This window comes from Brachycentrus maculatus, unplaced genomic scaffold (assembly GCF_059751285.1).
Source record: "Brachycentrus maculatus isolate JH-2025_06_01 unplaced genomic scaffold, ASM5975128v1 h1tg000061l, whole genome shotgun sequence".
NCBI lineage: Eukaryota > Metazoa > Arthropoda > Insecta > Trichoptera > Brachycentridae > Brachycentrus > Brachycentrus maculatus.
In genome coordinates, this window is record NW_028280815.1 from 2015095 (window position 1) to 2039093 (window position 23999).

Here is a 23999-nt window from a genome sequence, read left to right on the forward strand (position 1 = left end):
CGTCACTAAAAAATTGCATGCAAATATCATTCTTATGAAAATGAAAATAGGGACTATTTTTGATTTTAACAGTTGAATTTCTTGGATTATGATATAGCCAACCTCTGCATGCAAAAGGGAGATAGAAAACATAAATGGCCGTTTGCTAGTTTGCTGAGAGCGGTTATCGAATCACGCTACGGGTGGATTGTAGAAAGATAATGACATAAAATCGTTTTGGATCGCAATGCGGCTGATGTTATCTTCTCAGGAAAACGATTTACATTTGAAAGGTTGCGTTTCGAAATGGATGGTTATTACCATCGCAATCAACACATAAGGTAAGCTCGAATCGGCGGAACCCCTGAGGCATCCCCTGTCAAAATACTGTTCCATAATTTTAGCAACGCCGTTCTAGCGTAAACATTGCTGAAAAAACAAAATGAATTTATCATCGTATCAATTTCTTTCTCGTTAGATGTTTACATGTGTATTTGAAACCTCTCACGGTTTTAGAGAGTAAAAAATTGTGATAGCTCGTCAAATCATGGATGCATTTTAGTTTGACAACGATAGCGGACGTTCAATTGTCATTTTACTAATTTTATCATGTTTTTTGCATAGGTTTATAAATTCACGACTCTAGTTATATAGATATCAATATTCAATAGACGTAGATTTAAGCACGATAAGAAATTTTGATGTAATTTGACCATCAATTCGAAAATATATTTTTGCGTTCGAAACAAAAAAAAAGTCAAAAACATTGATTGTTATTTTTTCATATTATTGATTTATTTTACCTTTACAACTGTCCAAAGATTTTTTTACATATTCATTATGTTTATCTTCGATGTATCTTTTTCACAACATAATCCCGAATTTTTTACGAAATTATTTATTTACAGGTAGATTTTTACTATTGTAGTTCTGTGAAAAAAAATATTTTCATCGTTCTTCGTGTCTTAAAATGTTGGCAACAAACAGCATTCTCCAGATGAATTATTTTGAACTATAATTCCGATACCTCTTACCTAATTGTAAAAATATGGTGAGAATTTGTCGCTATGATGGATTACAGGGATTATTTTAAAAAATAAAAATATTGTTTGCCTTCAAAAATTTTCCTTGCTTATTATGTACAAGGATTTATAGCATATTTAGTTTATATCCATCAATCAAGGTTTGTCACATAGCTCATTTATTTGTCTTATTCATCTTGTCACATTTTCCAAAAAAAGACACCACCAAATCTGATAGATCCTTATTTCCCATTATAATCCTTATGATCCACGGGGACATTAGGGAGTTGCCAAGGTATTTCCATAGATTATCTACAGTGGTTTATTGTAAAGTGATGGGAATTCGTGTAATAGCCACGAAACTACCACAAAGAGGGGAATGTTTTTATAAAATGACACGAGCAGGTGGAGCAGCGGTGAATTTGTGATGTAGCAGATAAAAAACTGCCAGATTTTCTATCCATAGTGCTAATTTTATTTGAAGTCGATTATATTGCCTAGTAAACATATGAATGACATACTAGGAAGTGAAATATATCAAGATATGTATTAACCTCAACAGAGACTAAGTATCTTTTTACACAGAGGGATTGTGGGGCTTTCGCATGGCTTTACAACCTGGCGCTGGCTGGCTTAAGTGATCACTTCTATACCAACTTTGTATTGAAAGTTGCTACATCTCTCTTAGAGGTTAAACATCAATCAAGTAAAAAAATATCAAAAGTGAAAAATATCCGTTCATTTTTGCTTTTGTTAGTAACTGTTAAAACTCGAGATTTTAAATACATTTGTTATTTACTTTTCAATATAATTAAATCACAATCGTATAAGTACAACTACAATGTAGTAAGTCTCAGAATTTAATTGAGTTGATGGTATGCACATCCCAAAGAACTTTCCAGTCTTCTTCTCCGTCTTACTCCTCATTGCTGAGGGTTGTAACCCTTGTGGAAGCAATGATTCTTCTCCAGTTAGCCCTTGACTGTGCTGCATGTAGCGCTCCAACCACCATGTCCCTGCTGCTGTCTTAACTTGATTGGTGCATCGTGTAGGGGATCTTCCTCTCCCCCTCTCCCTTCAAGTCTTGGAATTTAATTGATTTGATGGTATGGTCATGCCAAAGAACTTCCCAGTGCAAAGGGTTAAATTATTTATAATGTTCCGTTTTCATGTAATCCAATATTTATTTCTTACCATTACGTATTCTTAAAATTTTTTCATAATTATATGTTATTTACACGGCTTTTTTTCCATGTAACGCGGTGAAACGGCGTTCCGGCACCTTTTTTCAAGGATTTTTTTTTTAAATTTTCAAAATCAAATAGACAAAACAATCTTTGCGCTTACGTAATTACAATCTATATTTTTATAATTTGTCAAAATGATAAAATATGATATTGTAATGAACTATTTTTTTTTTAGTAAAAAGCTTGACATGAAGTGAGTTTAAGGACCTTTTTTGTTATTTTTCATTCATTCATTTCATTTCAAACCCTTATCCGCACCCCAATGATGCATAGGGCACTGCATCATATAAACGCAGTGCCATGTTGATAGTTAACACATGAAGGAAAGGTGATCAGCCCTCCGCTTCAGGTACCAGTCCAGGGTAATATGGAATAAATATTAGAGTGAAAAAATCACTTATATTTATTTGACCCCCCCTGGGAATCGAACCCGGGACCTCCGGAACGGTAGCTGAGTGTGCTGACCATTACACTACGGAGGCGGACAAATGTTTGTTATTTATGAACACTTTATTCAACTTTTTAAAATGTGATCACTCCAGATTTCGTATCGGCCCTGCTGGGATGTCATGGTCTTTATAGCAACTTGACTGTTTTACTTGAGATACTGAATTAATATCGGATTTATATTTTCAGGCATTAGATTAACTGTCTAATAAGGTGTTTTGTTTTGTGCTATTGCTTCAACCTGCAGTAGTAGCTGGGATCAGAGATACTCCGCTTCGGCTTACGATTATAATACGGTAATTTCTATTTATCACACCTTTCATATAATTTTGATATCTCTTCATATACTTAAACAATTCCATTTTAGCCAAATAAACTGCCCGATTTGAAAGGGGCAGGATATGACCACAAGAAAGTCATTTGATAAAATTCTTTCTCAAACTGCTGTTAAAATTCAACTGCATGTTGACTTATCTGTAGATAATTTGTTATTAATGTTATAATTTATAAGATAGGAATATTTTTTAATATCTGTAAAAATGATATGATTGAGAGACAGGGTTTAAAATACACACATACACGCATGCACACATACACACACACACACACACACACACACACACACACACACACACACACACACACACACACACATACATACATACATGTGTGCGTCGAATATAGGATGTGGTGAAATGGGGGAAAGAAACTAGATTGGCATTCACACATTGAAAGACTGCGCTTCAAAAGACTCACAAAATCCGCAATGCATCTCTAGCGATAGTCCTTCAGACTATTTATCAAGGGATAAAAGGCTAACTGGGAGTTCACTAGCAGGAGGCACCATCGTCTAAAGACGCATCAGTTTAACCATGTGAACTAAGTAAATGAAGACAATTAAGATTAAAATTATAGTGTCTTCAATAGGTTACGCTTGAAACGCCTCACCCTGTACATGTCACTCCTGTAAACTTTCTGCGTTTGCAATTACTGAAGCAATTTCACACAAAAACTAAATTAATAAATGGCATTTCTTTGTGTCTGTGGCCAGCCGCACGGCCTTTACCTGAACAACCGTCGCGGCAGTCTCCCCTCGGGCAAGTACCACGGATTCATGTCCTCGTCCGGCAGCGGGGGCGCGGGCTTCTACGGCAGCGGCGGCAACATGGCCGAGCTCGGTCTGGGCGGCGGCGCCGAAGGGCCCGCCGACAACTCCAAGACCAACCTCATCGTCAACTACCTGCCGCAGAACATGACCGACAAGGACCTGTACTCGCTCTTCGCCGGCTTTGGCACTGTCGAGAGTTGCCGGCTGATGAAGGATTTCAAGGTGCCGACCGAACCTGATATTTATTTTGTTGCTATCAATCTCGTTGGCATTGAACTAAATTGGAATGTATATTACATAGAATTCTTCAAATATCAGTTAAGCCCTAACAAATTTAGATGTTTTAAGTGTCGGGTTGTGGTCCCGTGGTTACGGAACCTACTCTACCATAATTTGATACCCATTTTTAATAACGAGCCGTTTAGGCTCACAGAAATACATATTATGAAATTGAAGTATTTTTGTAAATCATAAAAACACAAATATTTCTCTTTTTATAAAAAAAAATATCAAAAAATTTATGATAAAGAACATGTGCAATTTCAAAATTGATGTAAAATTTTTATTTAGTGAAGTCACCTAGCATACGCAATGGTCACGTTTCTAGAAAATGTTGAAAACTACTCTTGGGCAATGATTGGACATTAATTTGCAAAATTCATTAATTTCATTCAAACCCTTATCCGCACCCCAATGGTGCATAGGGCACTGCATCATTAAACGCAGTGTTATCTTGATCGTTAACACATGCAGGAAAAGTGATCAGCCTTCCGCTTCCGGTACCAGTCCAAGGTAATATTGAAAAAATATAAGAGTGAAAAAATCACTTATATTTATTTGACCCCCCCTGGGAATCGAACCCGGGACCTCCAGTACGGTAGCCGAGTGTGCTGACCATTACACTACGGAGGGTGACAAAATATTAAAAAAAAAAAAAAAATGCAAAATATCATTCACTTAACAACAAACATGAATAACTATTTTATCACTTGAACTGGAAAGCATTCAGGTTTCCTCTGGTACGTTTAATGTTTTTCCTGATTAGGTATGCATCAACTCTGGCATTGCTTCCGTGTTTATTACTGTTTTTAAAATGAAGGTCAATCATTGTTACAGACTGGCTACAGCTACGGCTTCGGTTTTGTCAACTATGTGCGGGAAGAAGACGCTCTGGCGGCCATCCAGGCCCTCAATGGCTTTGCAGTTCAGAATAAGAGATTGAAGGTTTGTGACAAAATTATACCGCATTTCTAATTGTAGATTTCACAATTGATCAATTGACTTGTTTTCAGCCAGGAAGGGTATCGGTTTTAACATATCCTACATATAAAAGGATTTTTACGATTCCTTTTATCTATAATTACGCATTTTTATCATTTTCATTTCCAAAGTTCACTTATTGAACTAAACCATTTTAGCAAGTCGGCAACATAATACATTGTTACGCGTATGTGTGGTTCTGGAATGTTGGTAAAATGCCTTTAAAATCAGTGCGTAGAAGTTCTCACAAACTTCAGTTACCAGTTTGCATTATGAAATTCGTTAAAAAGACATGTAAACTTCTCAACAGCAGGCTGTATGTTTTAGAATTTGGATTGCTACGGTCATAACAGCTAGTGACTTGACGTCACAAATTAAATTTTCTCGCAATTAAAAAATAATTAGTTGAACCCTTATATCTCTCTTCTTTCTTTACATCAACAAGAATGGTACCGAATGTCTTGTGATTTTTATATGAATTAATTTTTCGCTAAACAAAATTGGTCATTCCATTCTTCAGGGTGTTATGTGTCTCTAAATATTCCAGGTTTCTTACGCACGTCCCTCTGGAGATGACATCAAGGAGACGAACTTGTATGTGACGGGTCTGCCGAGAGACGTCTCTGACGGCCAGCTGGAGGTCATCTTCGGGAAGTATGGCCGCATCGTGCAGAAACACATCCTCAGAGATAAGCTCTCGGGGATGTCACGAGGAGTTGCATTTGTGAGGTGAGTTGCATTCTGCAATGATCTGCTTTATTCTAGAAAAAAGGAGAAATATTTGTGTTTTGTATGTAGACACCGATGATGCTTCAACCTCTATTTCATCTTCAGGGTACAGGTAAATGCAGGACCAGTCTAGGAAGTGTTATACGGTGTAAAATGCACTGTAATTTACACGGAGTTGCGTAGGTACTGTGTTTGTAGGGTAATATAATCCTTACTTTCGAAGGTAATGACAACAAAAAAGAAAATTTACACTTTATGACCGTTAAGTTCTTTATACCTACTGAATTTTGAAAAATCTCATTAATTGAAATTCTTTAAGTGACCTTTATTTAATATATGGGTATACATTTGATAAACATTTTATCATCCCGTGTTCTGAAAAATTATTTCACCACTGCGAAATTCCCAGATTTTATGATTCCCAAAAATTATATTAGTTTTTTTTATTTATAAAAAGTATAGTTATACAAATACATTTTGAACATGGATATATCTGTAATGCTTTGTCCGATTATGATTACTTTGAAATAAATTATGTTACGATATCCTCCTCAGATATGACAAGCGCGAAGAGGCCCAGGAGGCCATCAGCGCACTGAACAACGTGATCCCCGACGGCGGCAGCGAGCCGCTGGCGGTGCGCATCGCCGAGGAGCACGGCAAGAAGAAGGCCGCCTACTACGCGGGCTGGATGGCCGGCTCGCAGAACAGAGGTATGGCTGCATGATAACAACCGATCAATTCCACACCGACTGAATGCTCACCTTTACATCGCTCGGATTATAGTTCTCTCAACTTGATACAAAACATCTATCGTTCCTCTTTATATGAAAGAAGATGGAAGTCTGAGCATCCCAGGGCTTACGACCTGGCATTTAGATGGCTTAAGCGATCATTTGTACACTTGTGTAACATTTACCATTCTGCCCATTATTGAACAAGGGGCGCTTGTGCATTACCCGGAATTTTACCATCCGGCAGTCCGGTTTTTTAAAATGAAATAGAAAAAATGTAATGGTAAAATTCCGTATAATTCCGTGTAGTGCACAAACGCCCATATTGTATTAATTCTTAAAATCTGTATATGTGCAATGGTCGTGGAACCTTTCGCATGTCGGTACAATTTTTGACACATGACCGAAATATGACCGATTTTAAAGCCATGAGTTGAACAATTGATGAAGTACTAGCTTATTCCGTTTGCTCAATGCGCAGACTTCCATCATCTTTCATATAAAGAGGAACGATGGATGTTTCATATCAAGTTGGGATACCTATAATATTGACATCTCATCCGCAGTGTGAATAATCCAGTGTATCATAAATAATATTAATATCGCATACATTCTTGATGAACGATTGTGACAGCGCATTTTCAGACAACTCAGTTCTGTGTGAATACCACTAAGCAGCTCTGTTTGCCTTGACAAATACGCGTATCTAATTGCGGAATCAACCGCCATCTCTGAATCAGGATGGTGTATTACCATCTAATCTATTTCACTCTTTTTAACTGTAAATTGTGCCCATTGACTTAATTTATCTACACCCAGAGCAAAGTTTGTTTATTGTAGTTATTTCTGTCATGTAAAATTAAGGCACAATGGCACAACTTTTTCAAAATGGATTTGATCTATGGAATCATCTACATTATTGAATGACTTGTTTTTTTTTTCCATATATGTATATCTTTCTTTTATTATTATTTTTTAAAACAAAGTATGTTAACCTGTTGCGAGTTTTTACAAACTTAACTTCATGTAATGCAAACTCAAATCATGTCAATTACGTTGTTACAATAACAATGTTACAACTTCCAGACTTTTTCAAATGCCATAACAATATCACTCATATTCCATGAGAGAATACACAATTTATAGTCCATAAAGTGAATTGTATTTTTGGCATATTATGTCGTAAATCATCATAAAATAATAATGTTTTTTCTTTTGCTTTTGTTTTTTTCCTTATATGGTTTGGTTAATACATCATTTTATATTTAGTATTTACCTAAATGTAGTGAACTTTTGTACCAATTCCATATAAAAATATATCTAATGTTGGCAAACACATAACGCATTTACAAGTTTAAATCATCACAAACTAGATACATACCTGAATGGAGAATAATCAGCTGTTTATTTTCATTCTGTATTTCTAACTTCATTAAGTCACACGATATATTATGTGTGTAGAGCCAAAACTGCCAATGAATTGTTAACTGTTTATCTGAGGCGATTAGTGCCTGGGCATTAAAGCTTGGTTATAGTGACCTCGTCAATTGTGTAAATTTCCCAGGATTGTCAAATGAGACATTGAAATTGGCCTAATCGATTTACAACGACTTGAGCTCAGATTCAATTTGAATGCATCGCGGTTATATTCAAAACACCTTAGTTTTCATCAAAATAAATATATGTGATGTGTACTGCCAGAATTGTTTCAATTTTTTACGAGTCTCGCTGTGAAGAAATATGACATTTGTCAGATATTGAAGTGATACATTACTTGTCATTTTATTTCTGTGTTATCTTATTTTTTGTTATATTTATATTGATTTTTACATGAAATTCTTCTTCTTTGTGAATATAAAACATGTTATCCCTTTGTATGAGTTTTATAACCTATATTTTGTTCAGTCGGTTTGATCGTCGCTCGGTTATGATGTTGATATATCTCTATCTCTTAAATGACGCTATAACCAAGTTTTACAATAATGATCGCATAGTTTCGGTTAATACTTTACTGGCGGTCTGTGACTGACGCAAGGAGTGGATTGTATGGACAAAATGAGGGTCAGCATTAAAAAGTAGTCCATATACACTGCTACAAGTAGATTAATATGTCTTATATTAATGTATTTTTCCCTCGAAACGCTCTCTCGTCTCCCATGGGGACAACCGCGTACAAATAAACCGCTCTGCGTAATTTCCTGGACTCGCCAGGCCGGAACTTGCACAACATGGGCTTCAGCCACGAGAACATGTCTCTGGTGGGGCTGAGCGGCGGCGGAGGCGGCGCGTACAACTCGCTGCCCTCGGCCGCGTCGCGCCTGCTGCGCCGGACGCCGCTCTCCTCGCACCACTTCTGATGCTGGCCCACCTACCAGTGACCCCCCCACCCCTCCCGCCATCTCGAGTGTCTTCATTTTGTATAGTGTAAGGTGTGTGCGTGCGCGAATGTGTCCTTTTCTCATAGCCTCCCAAGATTCTTCATTTCTATTAACTGCGATTGAAAAAAAACCCCAAGCCGTTTGACAAAAAATATTTTACGCAAGTCATTGTTACGCGCAGTGATATATATAGCGCGACTGCTAATTTAGCATTGGATTTGGTGCATTATTATTCGAGGCATTTTAATTCGCAATATCAAGAATATTTGGTGGCGCCGTAACGTGTCTGTGCATCCTATCAGAATTGCTCAATAATTTCATTTTATGATTTCAAATTCGTTTTTTTTTTTAGCTAACAGAGAATTTATAAAATAAACGTGGATGGCACTCAATTCTCACGAGATGGCGTGTACTATGCCTATGAAAAGCCTCATAATATTTACCCAAGTTTGATTGATTGATTATAAAGCTGGAAATCTTTAGCTGGAAATCTTCACTTAACGAATTTCTTTTTTTTTTAACTTAAAACTTTTAACAAGTTTTCACGGCCATTTACATTGAAATTAATTTTAGGTTATAACATTTTTAATGGCCAACTTTTTAACTACCATTGCTGAAGCAATTTATCATCAGGGTGAAAAAGAATTTCCTCAACTGATAGCCCCTGCAAAGGGGGCTGAAATCTCAGATACTAAAAATTAACATACAATCGCATAATTACCTAAAAACCAAATTCTTTATGAATATCTGCCATCGCACCAAAGAATAAATAGCTTATATTATGTATTAATATATGTATTAGAAAATATATTTGTATAGCAACAATCAACATAAATTCTGTCAGATTGCACAGACAAACCGTTGTACCGTACCTTAAGAAAATTGGTGAATCAGATATGCATTTACATAATCCAAGGGCTTCTCAACTTAAAAGAATCGATCTAAATTGCTTAAACATGAATACATCTTTATTGCAAAATATATTAACCAATTTCAAAAGGATTAGAATGTGAGAATGTGTGGTTAAATGCTGTGTGTGTAGTGAAAAGGTGTTCCAATGTATCGTAGCTAGGTTTGTACGCTGTAACCGGCTGTAAAATGTTTGTAAATATATCAACACCTCCTATGTATACGATCGTAACCCACAAAATCCAATTTCACAGGAGATGAATTTATATACATATTTTATCTGGAACATTCGTACTGAGTTACCCGTGTTTCGTTTCCTAGAAAAAATGTTCAATTAACTGAAAATTGATTTTGATGATAAAGATATTATGAAATACACTAATTAATTTATGACATAGTAGGAGTTGATATGTTCAAACCGTAAATAATAAAAAAATACTAAATTTGATCTTTTTCTGATTATTATCAATTAGAAAAATGCAACTCAAAAAAACTATATTTAAAATGGAAATTTAAAAGTACTAAAATGTAAACCATATATAATCAGTAGGCAATTTCTTCCATTAGTAAAAAAAGTATATATGTACTATGAAGTATATTAAAATAAGTATATTTAAGAATATGAATTGATATATTAAGACTCATTGACAACTGGGCTGTCTGTAGATAAGGTTTAAGGTCTATATTACCTCATTTCCTTGTTTGTGTTTTTTGGCCGCTTTTGCTTGTTTATTACAAAATGAAAAATGCTCGAGATACTTTTTTTTCAATATTGCCATAAAATATCAACATGTAACATATCTTAACTTTTTTGGTCAAATTACAAAAGATATACAACAGAAAGTATATTTTTGATCTTCTGATATTTTTACACAAGAATATGGAAGTATGGGCATCACGAGCTGGCATTGGCATGTCAACTCTACCTGTCAGTTCCGAGGGAGATACAAGAGCGGTTTTCAAAATACTTTACATGTTCAACTTTCAAGAGTTGAGGCAATAGATGCTCTGGTGATGCAGTGGGCAGAATGGTCAACATTACGCTGCATATATATGCAGCGTAATACGGCTGTCCAAACTCAAAACACAGTAAGGGACATTTTCTTTGCAGTATGTTTATTTTGCATTTTTGGACTAAGTAGATTACACTTAGTCCAAAAATGCAAAAAAACGTACTACAAAAAAAATGTCCCTTACTGTTTTATGTTTAGACAGCCGAATATAGCAGCATAGTAAATGGCTAGTTTTCAGAACACACATTTGAGTGGTATAATTTTAGTTAAGCATGTTGCCATACTATTTTTTAATAATTACATGGAATAAAGTCTTAGCAATATGTAAATGTACAAAATGTTAATGTCTATGATTACCTAACTAAATTATAGCATTCGAAATGCGTCTCCCAAAATGTAGCTATTTGTCACTTAAGTTCTTTTGGCTTACCACAGTCGATTTCCGAAAATTCAATTCAATAAGAATATTTAGAAGTAGAGAAAAATATTTGATTGTCAAATTGTTGAATATTTATACTATTGTCAACTGGACCATTAAAGTTAAGATGTGAATATTTAAATTATTAATCTATTCATTTCTTTTGTTTGCATTTTTAAATTTTATTAATATACGGTGTATGTAAAAACGAAAAATGTAATTCGAAGAGTGTTTATATAAATTGTGTAGTACTTGTTAATATATTGAGTGTAATACATAATTTGAAGGATCAAAGTGTGTTTGTTAGCGACCTGCTAGGCGAAATGTCACATAGGTGCCTGTTACGATGGCCTTTAATCAAATTGCAACGATTTATAATTAAAGAATATGTATATTATAATAAGTTCTGTGTAATATTTATAAAAAAAGGTTTTATCATTTAAAATAATCCAGGCCCTAAGTGTGCTGGCAAATCTTCTTGTCTCCCATCCTGTTAGGGAGGGTAGACTTGAAAAAAATGCAAATGTAAGAGTCAATCAATCAAACGATTCAACAAAATGCTTTAAGCCCTATTCCGTTAGTTTTCGTGCCCATTCTTAAAAGTATTTGGCAAATTGACAGATAATAAAATAACTATACATATTTACTGTTAAATAATATATATTTTAAAGAATGATACCCAGATGGTATATTTTCTTTTATTTTGGATTAAATTATTATAATTGGGTAATATTTAAAGATTCAAATGAGTAATTTATTAAATAAATAAAAAAATAATAATAATGTATTGCATTAAATAATGGCCAAAATAACAGCATAAAAATGTTATTTTTGCCAATATTTAAAATTTATCTCAAAATATTTTATTACCTTAATTTCATTTTTATTATTTCACAATGCAGTATTTTCATAGATTTCATTTAGTTTTTATTTCTTTTCAAAAATTAGATTACATAAATCAAATTTCATGATTACTTTATTATTTAAAATCTGTCATCATTCTTTTTATAGAATTAATTAATATTGACGGTCTAAAGAACTTGGAAAATAAAATTTACGGCTTTTTGATAGTGGTATGTTAATGGAAATATTTCTTCAAATATAATTTTATACATATATCACGCCTTAGCAAAGAGTTCTGCAAACAATTGTGTCATAGAATAGTCTGATCCATTTAGTTTCCTTCCGTTTCAGTATCGGCTTCAAACCATTCACGATTTATCAATTCCCCCTAATGTCGGGCTTTGCCGATCGATCATCTATCCATTATTTATAATAGATGTGTTTGATTATGTAAACTTTAATTGAATAAGGGTGCCAAAATTATTTAAAAAAAGATCTCGGCCTACTATAATGACTCTTAATTGTAAATACCTGATCTGTTTTAATAAAATTACCCTGTAACATTGGCACCTCTTCAGCACACTCTTTTTGGTGAGATAATAAAAATTATAATATAACCTTTGGAGACTGTTAGAGTGACCTTAGAGTATTTGTGAGTTTTTTTAAATTTAAATTGTTAGTTTTTCTTTTGACCACCTGTGCAGATAAATATGTCGCAATGCAGAAGATCCACAGGAATCATCACGGTATAAAAAGAAATTCATATATCGTTACAAATCTCATCTCTTACATGAGGTATTTCTGAATTTATAAACTGTGAATTTATGAAAGAATCAGAAATAATGATTTGTTGGTCATGTCAACTTGTTTCAATTTTGGTAGTCTATAATGTATGAAAGAATGTGCTCTTTGGATTCTCAAACCTCTAATGGTCGACTGTCACTAACAGGAGCTGCCGTATAGACGCCTATCTTAAATATTGCTCAACACAAAAGACGAACATTAAACACTGGTATTTTCGAATCTTCGTATTGTGATAGTCTTTGTGATAGAACCTTCTAGTCTTTGATGTTATCGCTATATCGGATTTTGTATAGAGCGTATCCCGAATTCCTACACCGATATGTGTTGCGCGTACTCGTAGCCTAGTCATTTTTGTATTATTAACTGTATAAAATTAATTCTACACATGTAAAAAATAAATTGATAAACAATGAATTTTCAAGATAATGTGTACTCTCTAAATATTGCAGAATAATACCTATTTACACATTCAAATTAGACATATGAATTTAAAGTATATAAATAATAAGAATATAAACAAAAGTAACCAAGGCAAAACTTTTTTTTAAAACATTTGATTATTTATTTTCTGAAGCCTCGCAGTCAGAAGTATTCGTTTTACACGTACAACTTCCCGATGCAAAACTTGTACTCTTAGTTTTTTTTTTTATTCCTAAGAAATTCTTTGTTTCTTCAATTTAATCCGCACCAAACGATTCGTAGGGCAGTGCATTATAGAATGCAGTATGTCTCATTTGCAAATGGCTTAAAGGCAATGTGATTAGCCTTCGCATTTAGCACATCGGGTGCCAATCCAGGGTAACTATCAAACGTATTATAGTAATTGGTAATTTTCTCGGGGACTTCGTTCACGGTAGCCAGACATGCCGACCGCATCACTGCTATTAAATGTTTTAAAACAAAGTATTCCTTTAAATCCAAGCCCTGTTTCCGACACGGTCACCGCGGGACGGCATTGATGAGATATTCCAGATATTAGTAATATACCGTGACAGATTTGAGTGCGGGCATTGGGTCACAATACCAATGTCAATGAATGCTAAGTTATAATCTAATAATCTCAGAGTATGTATTTACACTATCCCCTTTATTCTACAATATACATGTACACTTCCAAGTTCTTGTTCTTCCCTCTACTGTTAGTATATGCACCTTTAAATGATTAAAAGTACCTACTTCTACAATAATTGACCCTACACGTAATTTTGTTATTCACTTTAAGAGTTTAAACATTGTTACGATTTGGAATGACTTATTAATCATGACATCACGTGTTTATGTAAGGAGATTACGAATTTTTTTTTCAAATCTTACAAAAAACTTTCATAACACCGACGGTTTTTCGTAAAAAATTGAGGTAGATAAATCAATCTCCGATTGGATAAACCCGCATCTCGACAATAAGAAACTTTAATTTGTAAATATTTAAAGTATGATTGGCAACATTTTGTTAGATTTGTGTCTGTAAAGTACCTTTCTGAATTAATTAAGTAAATACTTTATTATTTGGTTTCTATTTACTAATACAGTAATATTTTTATGTTTCTAGTCATTCATATTGTATGTGCTAATATCATTGTTACAATGTATGCTAAAAAAATGTATTCAGTAATTTATAGGAAAATATATAAAGATATAAAATATGTGCCATTGTAATAAATTCGGTTAGTATTGATACTAACCAATTGATGCTATTGTTAGAACTGCGATAATTACATTAACCGAAAAATAGATTGTCTCTTGTGGCACCATGTTAATTTACCAGGTAATATCTGTGTTAACTTTATTAAAATGAATCAAATTATAAATATATTAATGTATTAAAAATCAAGTGATATTCTTAGATTATGCTGTATTCGGATAGGGTAATTTTTTTAAATTCTCTAAGCTCAAAAAATTTAATAAATGAGTTATTCAGTAAATATAATCATTGGAATTTTGCTAACCATATTGGATGGTTAGTATTAATAATAACCGCATTTATTAATCTGATTGTAACATATGCATAGATAAAAATTTAAAATATCTAAATTTAGGGCTAGCATGTGTGAGGTTTGGAAACATTTTGATTTAATATTGCATGTCTTAGTGTGGTCCGTGTTGCGGACTCTGCCTCAGAGGCACCGGGTTCCACCCGCACTCTGCCACAGCTTGCTTCCTATTCTCAAACACAACCCTTGTAGGCTTATCTGTAAATGGTGTTGTATTGAAATTTATATATGTTTCTTTATAACAACATAAAAGTATTATACATATTTTTTAAAGATTAAAATATGATACAATTAAAATAATTCAGAAACATCCTATTAAATGTTTTTTTTCTTCTAAAATTTATTTTTATTACAAATTTAAAATGCTATCATTTCGCAGAATATTTTGAACATTTTAATAAAAAGTTTATTTCATCCAATTACAATTAATAAAAATAAAAACACCTGTTTTAATAATTAAAAATTCTGTTCATATTTTACTGTAAAATATAGTAACCCATATTATAATAGGGTGGCATTTTAATTATCATGGCATGTTTTTACGGCATAGCTACTAAGTTTCCAGAGCCATGTATTTGCTTAATGAGGCATTACGCTGCCAAAAGTTTAAAATGCCATATTTCAATAAGCTACTGCAAATGAAATTATTGATAATTCTTTTTGTATTTGTAAAAATACAAAAGGAATGGTAAAATCCTTTGAAATGTAGAGTATGTTAAATCTGAGTGAAAATAGCCCATCGACATTAATACTATTTGGTGTGCGATATTTAAAGAAAAGATGTTTCCTGGCCAGCAGATGGCTAGCTTGTAATTCTCCTTCTAGGATATTGCTTTAAGGCTCTAAGTAATAGATAATCTCGTCAATTGTGTCATTATTCACATTTTATGGTGTCCTTATAGTGTATATTTACGTCTCTAGCTTTCCATCGGTAAAAGAAGATATGGTACTGTGTCCATTTTGTGGTGTGTACAAAGTAAATATATTTCTAGATTTATTCTCATAGAGTATATCGTGGATACGCCCTCCGTGGCGTGTGGCAATGCCAACATTAACAAACAAATATGGTATTCAAACAGTCAAATATGGTATTGCAATATACCTAATATTACATTTGTCACTGTCTTTATAAAGTGATGTTAATACTGTTTTTGAGTTCATCAAATTAAACTTAGTAATTATTAAAACATGTTAATCAAAAGAACGTAAAAGCATTAAATGCTCTCTCAAAACAGTTGTCATTCAAATAAACATTTTGATGGTGCTATTTACAATTGTGCGTATGCGCAATTGCCACTATAGCTATTTGCCTTGTGCGGAATTATTATAGCTGTAGACATTTGTTTTGTGGCCATTTTGTTATAAATTTGGCTCACAAGCAGTTATGATGAATCTGAATTATCGATATTAAAATATTAATCAATTCGTATGTCGCAAGCCACGGAGGGTTATGATATTATTATTCAACTGATATATGTGTAGTGTCAAAAGTAATTATTCAGAAAAACAACCGATACTGTGTATGTAATATTGTCTATAAATGAATATTGTAAACATGTTTAATATGTAAAGTATGTATTTTATCCAATGATACTGACAGCAATGGAATACAGCCATTGCTCTTCATGATCTCAATTTTTATTTATTTTAAATTTGTTATTATTATTACATTTGGCCAAGTTGAAACTCCCGTTTTAAAATGACTATGAAATTGACATATTCAATTAAAAAATATAAAACATACAATGATTTTTAAAAATACGTACTTATTTTTGTCCCTTATAAGTCATGTTTCTGCCAGTAATTCTGACATAACATTCAAGGAATAAAAGAAATGTAAAAAAACATTCGCTTAAAAATTTACTTACAAAAACGAATAAATAAGCGGCTTTCAACATTTAGTATTAAAAAACGCCTTTTACTAAATTAAAATTTATACAAAATAGTGCAAGTATATACAATAACAAATAATGCCTTGAATAATACTTCTAAAATGTCTTTTAATGTGCATTTATTTTTTGAGGAGCTTAAAACTTGGCTAATTGTTTTATAATGTTGGGACACTGGAAATGAATATATTAATATTTATAAAATATATTAGTATGATATGAAAAACTAAAATTTGTATAATGGGATGTTTAAATATAATGTTGTATATATTTAATATAATAGCGAACCGATAGTTTTATTTTGTTTTTACTGTCATGTAGAATGGTATGAATTTAATTTTGCGGCTGGCAATCTAGCCACAAATCACATCAAGTGCCATACTTTTCTTTATAACACAAAATAATGTTTGATAAAATCAACGTTTGGAATAAGATTGCATTGAAAGCATTGCTTCAGTCACCATATACCACATTTTGAGCAGTATGTTTCATGTTTTATATTTACCCGGATAACATTTTTTTTCCTTTGGCAAACTTGGTTTTTCATTTCCGCATTGTTTTATCCTCCCCCTACTGAGATGATACACACCATGTCTTATCATTTACCTGAGAGCATTCATGCATCGTCTTCTTTTTCCTAATTAGAAGGCGACTCGTCTGACAACCAAGCGTCCAACACGTTTGACGACTACGCTGACGAAATGCCTGGCTATGGTAAATATTGACCTAATAATTTCATATAACATGTATGATTTTTGTGTGTTCCTTATAGCGATTGGGCGCTAAACTCAACTGTGTCGCAAGTTAGGTTAAGTTTCTTAGCAGCACCGGTGGCAAGTGGCGGGTGCTCCCAGTTATGAATGAGTTGCACGATTTGTTCAATTAATTAGCGCCGTTTGTTGGTGATCTCACTTAAATGGTACAGAAGTAGGGGCGGATTGCTCCGGAAGCAGTGTAGATGCAGTGATCGGATGGGTGTTACCTGTTGTTGTATATCTTTGGGCATTTTTGCTTTGTGCATTTGCCTTAAATTACAGTGACTCATTGGACAAATTGTGTTGTTCATTCATAACTGAGTGTATGCCGCTCGCCGCAGCCTCTGCTCGGTAAGTGATTCTTCAAATTTGAAAAATAAAACGATAAAAAGAGAATGCCAAATAATTTATAATCTTTTTAAAAATATGTTTTATTTTCTTTCTTATTTCATTAATTTATTGACGGTTAGTTTTTAGTGAGGTTTTATAATTTTTTGTTGTTGGTGGTGACAGTGATGTGAATGTTTTTAAACTCAAAAAGGGTTCAATAAACGTCGACAATCTCAAAATAAATTATCAAAAAAATTTTTTTACTTAAAAATCACCGGTAATCATCAATTAATTATATGTGAACGAAAAAATGGTTGCCAGCTATTGTGGCATATTGTAGCATTGTCTTTAAGGAAATATACCAGGCATAATAGTCATCAGGTCAAAATAATACAAAATAATTATTAAAATATACATTACCTACATTGCACATAGATCACCTTTTTTTAAATTTAATTCCATATTTTTAGACCAAGTGCTACATACTATTAAGAACTTATGTAATTAAATGCACTAATTTTTATAATCACTGAAGGGATTCATTAATAATTCAAATCCAGATTTTGTGGACTTTAACCCTGTTGTATTAGCCATTACTGAATAGATAATATAATTAAAAGTACCCTACCTTTTTAATTCTTGGAAAAAAATATTACTAAAGTCGTAGAGAATGAACTCTTCATCCTATTGTGTCATCTGCGGAAATAATCCTGTAGAAAAATATCCTTTCCTTCAGTTTGTGATAAAATTTGACTGTTGATCTCAGTTACCGTCTTAGTGGGACAAAATATATCTTCATTTCGCTCGCGCATGTGCTGAAAAGTGAGAGAGGTACACAGTAACAATGTTTGTTTTGGAGTACATTATATATTAAATATTTTCTGCGAGGCTTTAATAGATAGTTAAAATAAGTATTTAAAATGTCAAATAAAATATGTCATTATCACATCCTGAATGTAAATGTCACAACCGATTAAAATGTTCAAGTTCAATTTTCTACAGATTTTTTTTTACCATTTTCACCCTAAAATTAAAGAAGACAATTCTAGATGGTGGCTAGCGCAAAAAGGTGTGAATCTTGAAATCTGGACTATTTTAAAAAAATATTTTGACAAGTTATAACATTCCATAAATTCCAGTGTCCCAATATCAAATTAATTATTATTATTGTAGGTTATTTATTATATGTTAGTTTATATTAGTTGAATGTACTGACTGTTAAGTTATAATCTAGGCTTACAAGTAATAATAACAATAAAATATGTTTCCACTTTATTGGAGGATATTGGAAAATGTAGATACAGAAATCTTGTATCAATACTATTTATCGATTTACCCCGTTTTTCATCTAGAGATGTCTCAAATATCCTTTATATGCAATTTCGCTTCATATATTTAATCCGCAGTAAATAATAATGATATTAGTCTATTTTAAACTAAGAAATATATTTATATACATTAGAATATTCCAGATGTATTCAACCGTATTGTCGTTGTTTTTGACGAGACACTTATATATTTTTGACATCCCTATGTGATTCAGTTGAAGTGGAAAACAATGGTTTATTCTTAAGTATTTATTATGTTGCTCATCAGATTGGGTTGATTTTTTTCTCTAGAATCTATTTTGGAAAAAGATTATTTCTTTAATATTAAATAAACAATCATTACAATAGTATATTACCAATGGTGTTTATAGTCTTATTCAAATCCTCTTGTTCTATCCTTTTGCCTTTCGGTTGCTGGCTTCTCGAAAAACCTTTCCAAGGTTGTCTGTTTCTCTCTCTTCAACAGGCAGGCACCGTGGCGTAGATGGGTAGACGCTCGACTGCAAAACTGGTGTCGTGGGTTCGATTCTCGCCAATCGCAAAATTAATTCAAGAAAGATTTATTTTCAATTGGTCTGGGTGTTTGTGATGTATTTTTCACATTAACCTTTCCTATCCTTACTTTCCTACCTGCAAACAAGCATCTAAAATAGACGCTTTGCGGGTTATTCCTTTACCCGGAAATAACGGGCAAGGGTGTCGTTGTAGAGATCGTTGATCCTGTCAGTCTCAGCTAAGTTTGGATAATGAGTGTTGGTAAACTCCCAAACCTCCCCCCATTTGACCAATGTGAATTTTACTGTTTTTTTTTTAAGTGTATTAATATTATAAATAGATGTAAATAAACATGGCCAAATTCATTTCATCTAAATCATAAATATTTTTTTTGTTTTTATTTTAGAAATCTTATAAATATAATAGAAAAAATGGTTTGAATATTTTAAATTAGACCTTTCAATTATTGATTTAAGGTTTATATTTTAACGAAAGATGTCCATTACATGCCACTACCAAAAAAAGTTGTTGGATTTGGTCTTGTTTGATTTCCGCCAATTTCTAATGTGGGTACAATTTGAGATTTGTAGATTTTTGTTTATATTTAGGAATAAACCATATTTATTAGTAAACACCTCCAGTTATCTTGTTTTGCTTTTAAATTATGAGTTCTGGGTAACAGATATAACAACTATGAAATGTTTCAAACAGATTGCCTCAAAGATTCTAGAAGAAAAAAATTGTCCCAACTTATTTCTCTGTTGTATACTTACTGATAGGAGGTAACAGGTAACAATGGACTGTCGCATTATTATACCGAGTATTATTTATAATAATGTTTGTATAGCGTTAAAATTAAATTGCTTATTAAGATTAAATGGTTGACTTTTATTGCCAATTCTACTAGCTATACTAAGCGCAGAGGGTTAACTGATTGATAACTTTTAAGGAAATGTGCTACATATTCATAGGGAAATATAAGTTTTTCTATAGACCAAATATTTTGAAGACAACGCAGCTACCCCCTCTATTCTTAGTATGGCAGTGTATCCCTCATACCCCGTAACATGGTCCTGTTCTTTGATCAATAGCGGTGGTTGAAATCAATCATTAATGGTTAAGCAAAAGTAAATATAACTGTTTGATAGTTGATTCCCCTCAGTGGTGAAAAAGATAAACAGATTTTTTTTAAAGATGGCGGTTCTCAAACATCTTTTACTAAACAATGGTTTTTTGTCATATATATTTTTATATAAATGTTTGTTTAACATGTAATATTCTTTCTTTTGATGCTTTTAAGCAGTGGATAAAGAAACTACGACATTTAAATAAATCCATAAAAGCGCGGTCTTTTTAATGAATTGGAATATGTTTTTTCTTCTTTTTCCTGAGATAATTTTGAGATAAACCGTTTTTACATTTGACTTTACCAATGTTTAACTTGTAAAGATGATCAAACGACAGGCCTTTAGTTAGTAATGTACGATTTGAATGTGCCGTTTTGTTCACCTTATCCAGTCGTAACAAAAAAGGGAAATAATCACAGACATTTTTTTTTTCGGCGGATTCTAAAACATTTGGAGCCCCGTAAAAATTACCGTCGCTGACGCGTTTATTTTTATTTTTTTTGCGACTGACATTTTTTTTCTTATTTTTTTTCTTAAAGGTGACATGTCGTGGGGCTATGGAGGCATGGAAGCGCCCCCCTTCCCGCCGATGAGAATGGGCAAGGTACGCCCCAACTTTTACGGGAGTCTGGACATTGTCCCACCCGCCGAACCCCCGTTTGGGAAGATTCCCGGAAATCCGAAAATGATGGGACGCGGAATGGTCCGGGGGGTCATGCGAGGCGGGCGGGTGGGCCGCGGGGGTCGCGGGGGGCGCGGCTCCCCCTGGACCGGCGGAGACGATAGATTCAAGGGGGCCGCCCGCAATAGAAACGTGAACAACTTTTGGTAGATTTCTATCTCGATCTTTGAGCCGTCTAATTTAGATAGGGCGTAGAAACATGCGTTGGATGTGTACTTACCTACTTACCTACTCTCGTGACTCTCACTCGTTTGTGGCTTGTGACATGGTGAACTAATCTTCATAATAGATTCACACATAAAACAAACTTTCTGTTTGTTTTCCTTTTAATTTTTGTCTATTGTTACATTGTATTTGATTTATTGTGGTTGCCCTTGACAAGCTGAGGCAGACCAATTTGCAATAATTGAAAACAAACATCTACCTTAATACATTAGTATAGGATGCGATATCCGAATGATCTCTCGGTCTAGTTTAGTTAAAATATGGAGGTTACAAAAATGATGATATAACGACCTGAACACTTGGATTCGTGGGACAAGCGCTAATATTTTCTTCAGACGTCCGCAACAATTGTGCAACTTGAGCCAACTTAATGCCAAACACCTCGACAAATGTGCGTTCCAACCGCCCTATCTAAATTAACGCTTTTTCTTGTATTCAAATCTTATAAATGTATCTCAAGTCAGTAGATTTAATATTAATGCGTTGCTTGTGATTCTCTTTTTGTATAATTAGGATATTAATTTATGTTTAAATCCTCCCTATTTTTTGGAGCACCTATTTTTTGATGCTCATTAGCATCGCAGCTATTCAAAATGTAATCATGGTACTCTAAAAAACGACACGTAAAATGTGACAAAAATTGCACACGGCGTACTAACAGAGTGTTGCCAAGCAACCAACGTCGTATGTACAGAGTACACACTTGCAATTCATTCACTAACCCCAAGCGGTCATATAATTTTGTTTCTTTCTCTCGCATAGGAAGCTCTCGTATACACAGTGGTGTGTATCAATACGCGAGTCAAAAGTTAGGTGTAATTGAGTACCATAATTTCACACAATTATGGTCTTTAAGTACCTTTTTCTTTTAGTGATGAATTTTTTTTATGAAATTACATTTAAGAAAGATCAAAACCTGATATCAAAGACTTTTTGCAATCTAAATTTTATTTATAAACTTTAGACCACATTTGTTGACACAAACGGCTATAGTTAATGAGTATTTCTTTTAATAAGTAGATCTTTATCCATAATTGGTAGAATCCTTAGTTTTTTTTTAAATGAAAGTTAAGGCAATAGCTTCTTACTCAAAAATAGCATAACTGAAAAAAACATGGACAAAATGTAATCCAATAACATAAATTCTAGACTCTTTCATTGAGCATGTAATTCACTAGATTTAATCTCAAATCTCATATTTGAGATATTAGGTTTATGGTGTACACGGCGGTTTGGACCAAAGTATGGACTATAGTTGTGTGAATCAAAAAAAATACTTAACATGGAAATAATTTAATCTAACTAACGTCTTTTAATAAACCTAATTTATTTTGATTTGCGAGCCGTAATTTAATAAGATTTTCCTAGATATAATTGAATATATTTCCTCAAAGTATATTACAGTAGTGTGTGTGTCCATATGAAATTGTCTCTACATGTGTAGGTTATAAGGTGAATATCGGGTACCGAGGTATTAAACTCGATTAATAACTATTATATTTAATCTATTATAAATTGTGAATAATCCATTTCACTATTAGTTTTAATTAGATGGAATATTTGCTAATATTAGCATTTATTCTTATTGATTGTGTACTTGACTTAGAATTATGAAACTACAAAATGATGAAAACCATTAACTCGACTTTAGTTTAAATTTTGTTTTGTATTTTTTAACTACCTAACCAAACTTAGTGAATTATTGTTTAGTTAATTTAAATATTGAAAACAAGTATTTTATTTTTTATTTTATTTTTAATATGGCAGAAAACAGATATTTTTTTGTAAACAATAAAATCTTTTCGTATGTTTGTGTTTCAAAAAACAATAAAGGTGTTTTTTCTTAATTTTTTTCTGCTGATCCATCCACCAAAAAATAATAAATCTTTATGTCATTCTTGCAGTATTTCTTTTCCACTTGCCCATTTGGCTACCATGAATAAAGCTGTTTGATATAGGATCGAGTCTTAAAGTATTTAAATAAATAAATTTAATGTACGAGTATACCCTATGCTTCAATGTTTTCTAGACAGATGCAGAAATGAATATGACAGTCGGTGAAAAAACGGAATAGACAAGTAATATGACATAGGATATAATAAACATGAGATAAAGAAGTAATCAACTAAGATAGGTTAGTAATGAAAATGGAATAACTTATAAGATTGTCCGCCTCTGTAGTGTATGGTTAAAGTGTTTAGCTGACTCGAGGTCCCGGGTTCAATTCCCAGGGAGGGGGGGGTGATAATAAATACAGTCGAACACGGTTATAGCGAGATCTCGGAT

General features: G+C 33.1%; 1 protein-coding gene across 5 annotated transcripts; it reads left to right on the plus strand.

The window, feature by feature from the left end:
- Positions 1–132: 132 nt before the first annotated feature.
- Positions 133–23610, plus strand: LOC148311573 (protein sex-lethal-like). 5 transcript variants are annotated; one of them, XM_088256389.1, is made up of 8 exons: positions 133–320; positions 2885–2991; positions 3747–4025; positions 4920–5027; positions 5611–5792; positions 6348–6505; positions 17417–17485; positions 21346–23610. In XM_088256389.1, exons 3-8 carry the CDS (start codon positions 3810–3812, stop codon positions 21636–21638), a joined length of 1026 nt encoding a protein of 341 aa, XP_088112515.1. In that variant the 5' UTR covers positions 133–320; positions 2885–2991; positions 3747–3809; the 3' UTR covers positions 21639–23610. The 5 variants fall into 5 exon arrangements, with proteins under 5 accessions (XP_088112515.1, XP_088112513.1, XP_088112518.1 ...); XM_088256387.1 differs by having other exon boundaries at positions 2943–2991; XM_088256390.1 differs by lacking the exon at positions 133–320 and adding an exon at positions 789–887.
- Positions 23611–23999: the final 389 nt, after the last annotated feature.

Bases quoted from the DNA above. Each gene is read 5' to 3' on its own strand.
- LOC148311573 (XM_088256387.1), top strand. From the start codon at position 286: ATGGATGGTTATTACCATCGCAATCAACACATAAG. The intron at 321-2,942 runs GTAAGCTCGAAT...TTCAACCTGCAG, and splicing joins CATCGCAATCAACACATAAG to TAGTAGCTGGGATCAGAGAT. The intron at 5,028-5,610 runs GTTTGTGACAAA...TAAATATTCCAG, and splicing joins TTCAGAATAAGAGATTGAAG to GTTTCTTACGCACGTCCCTC.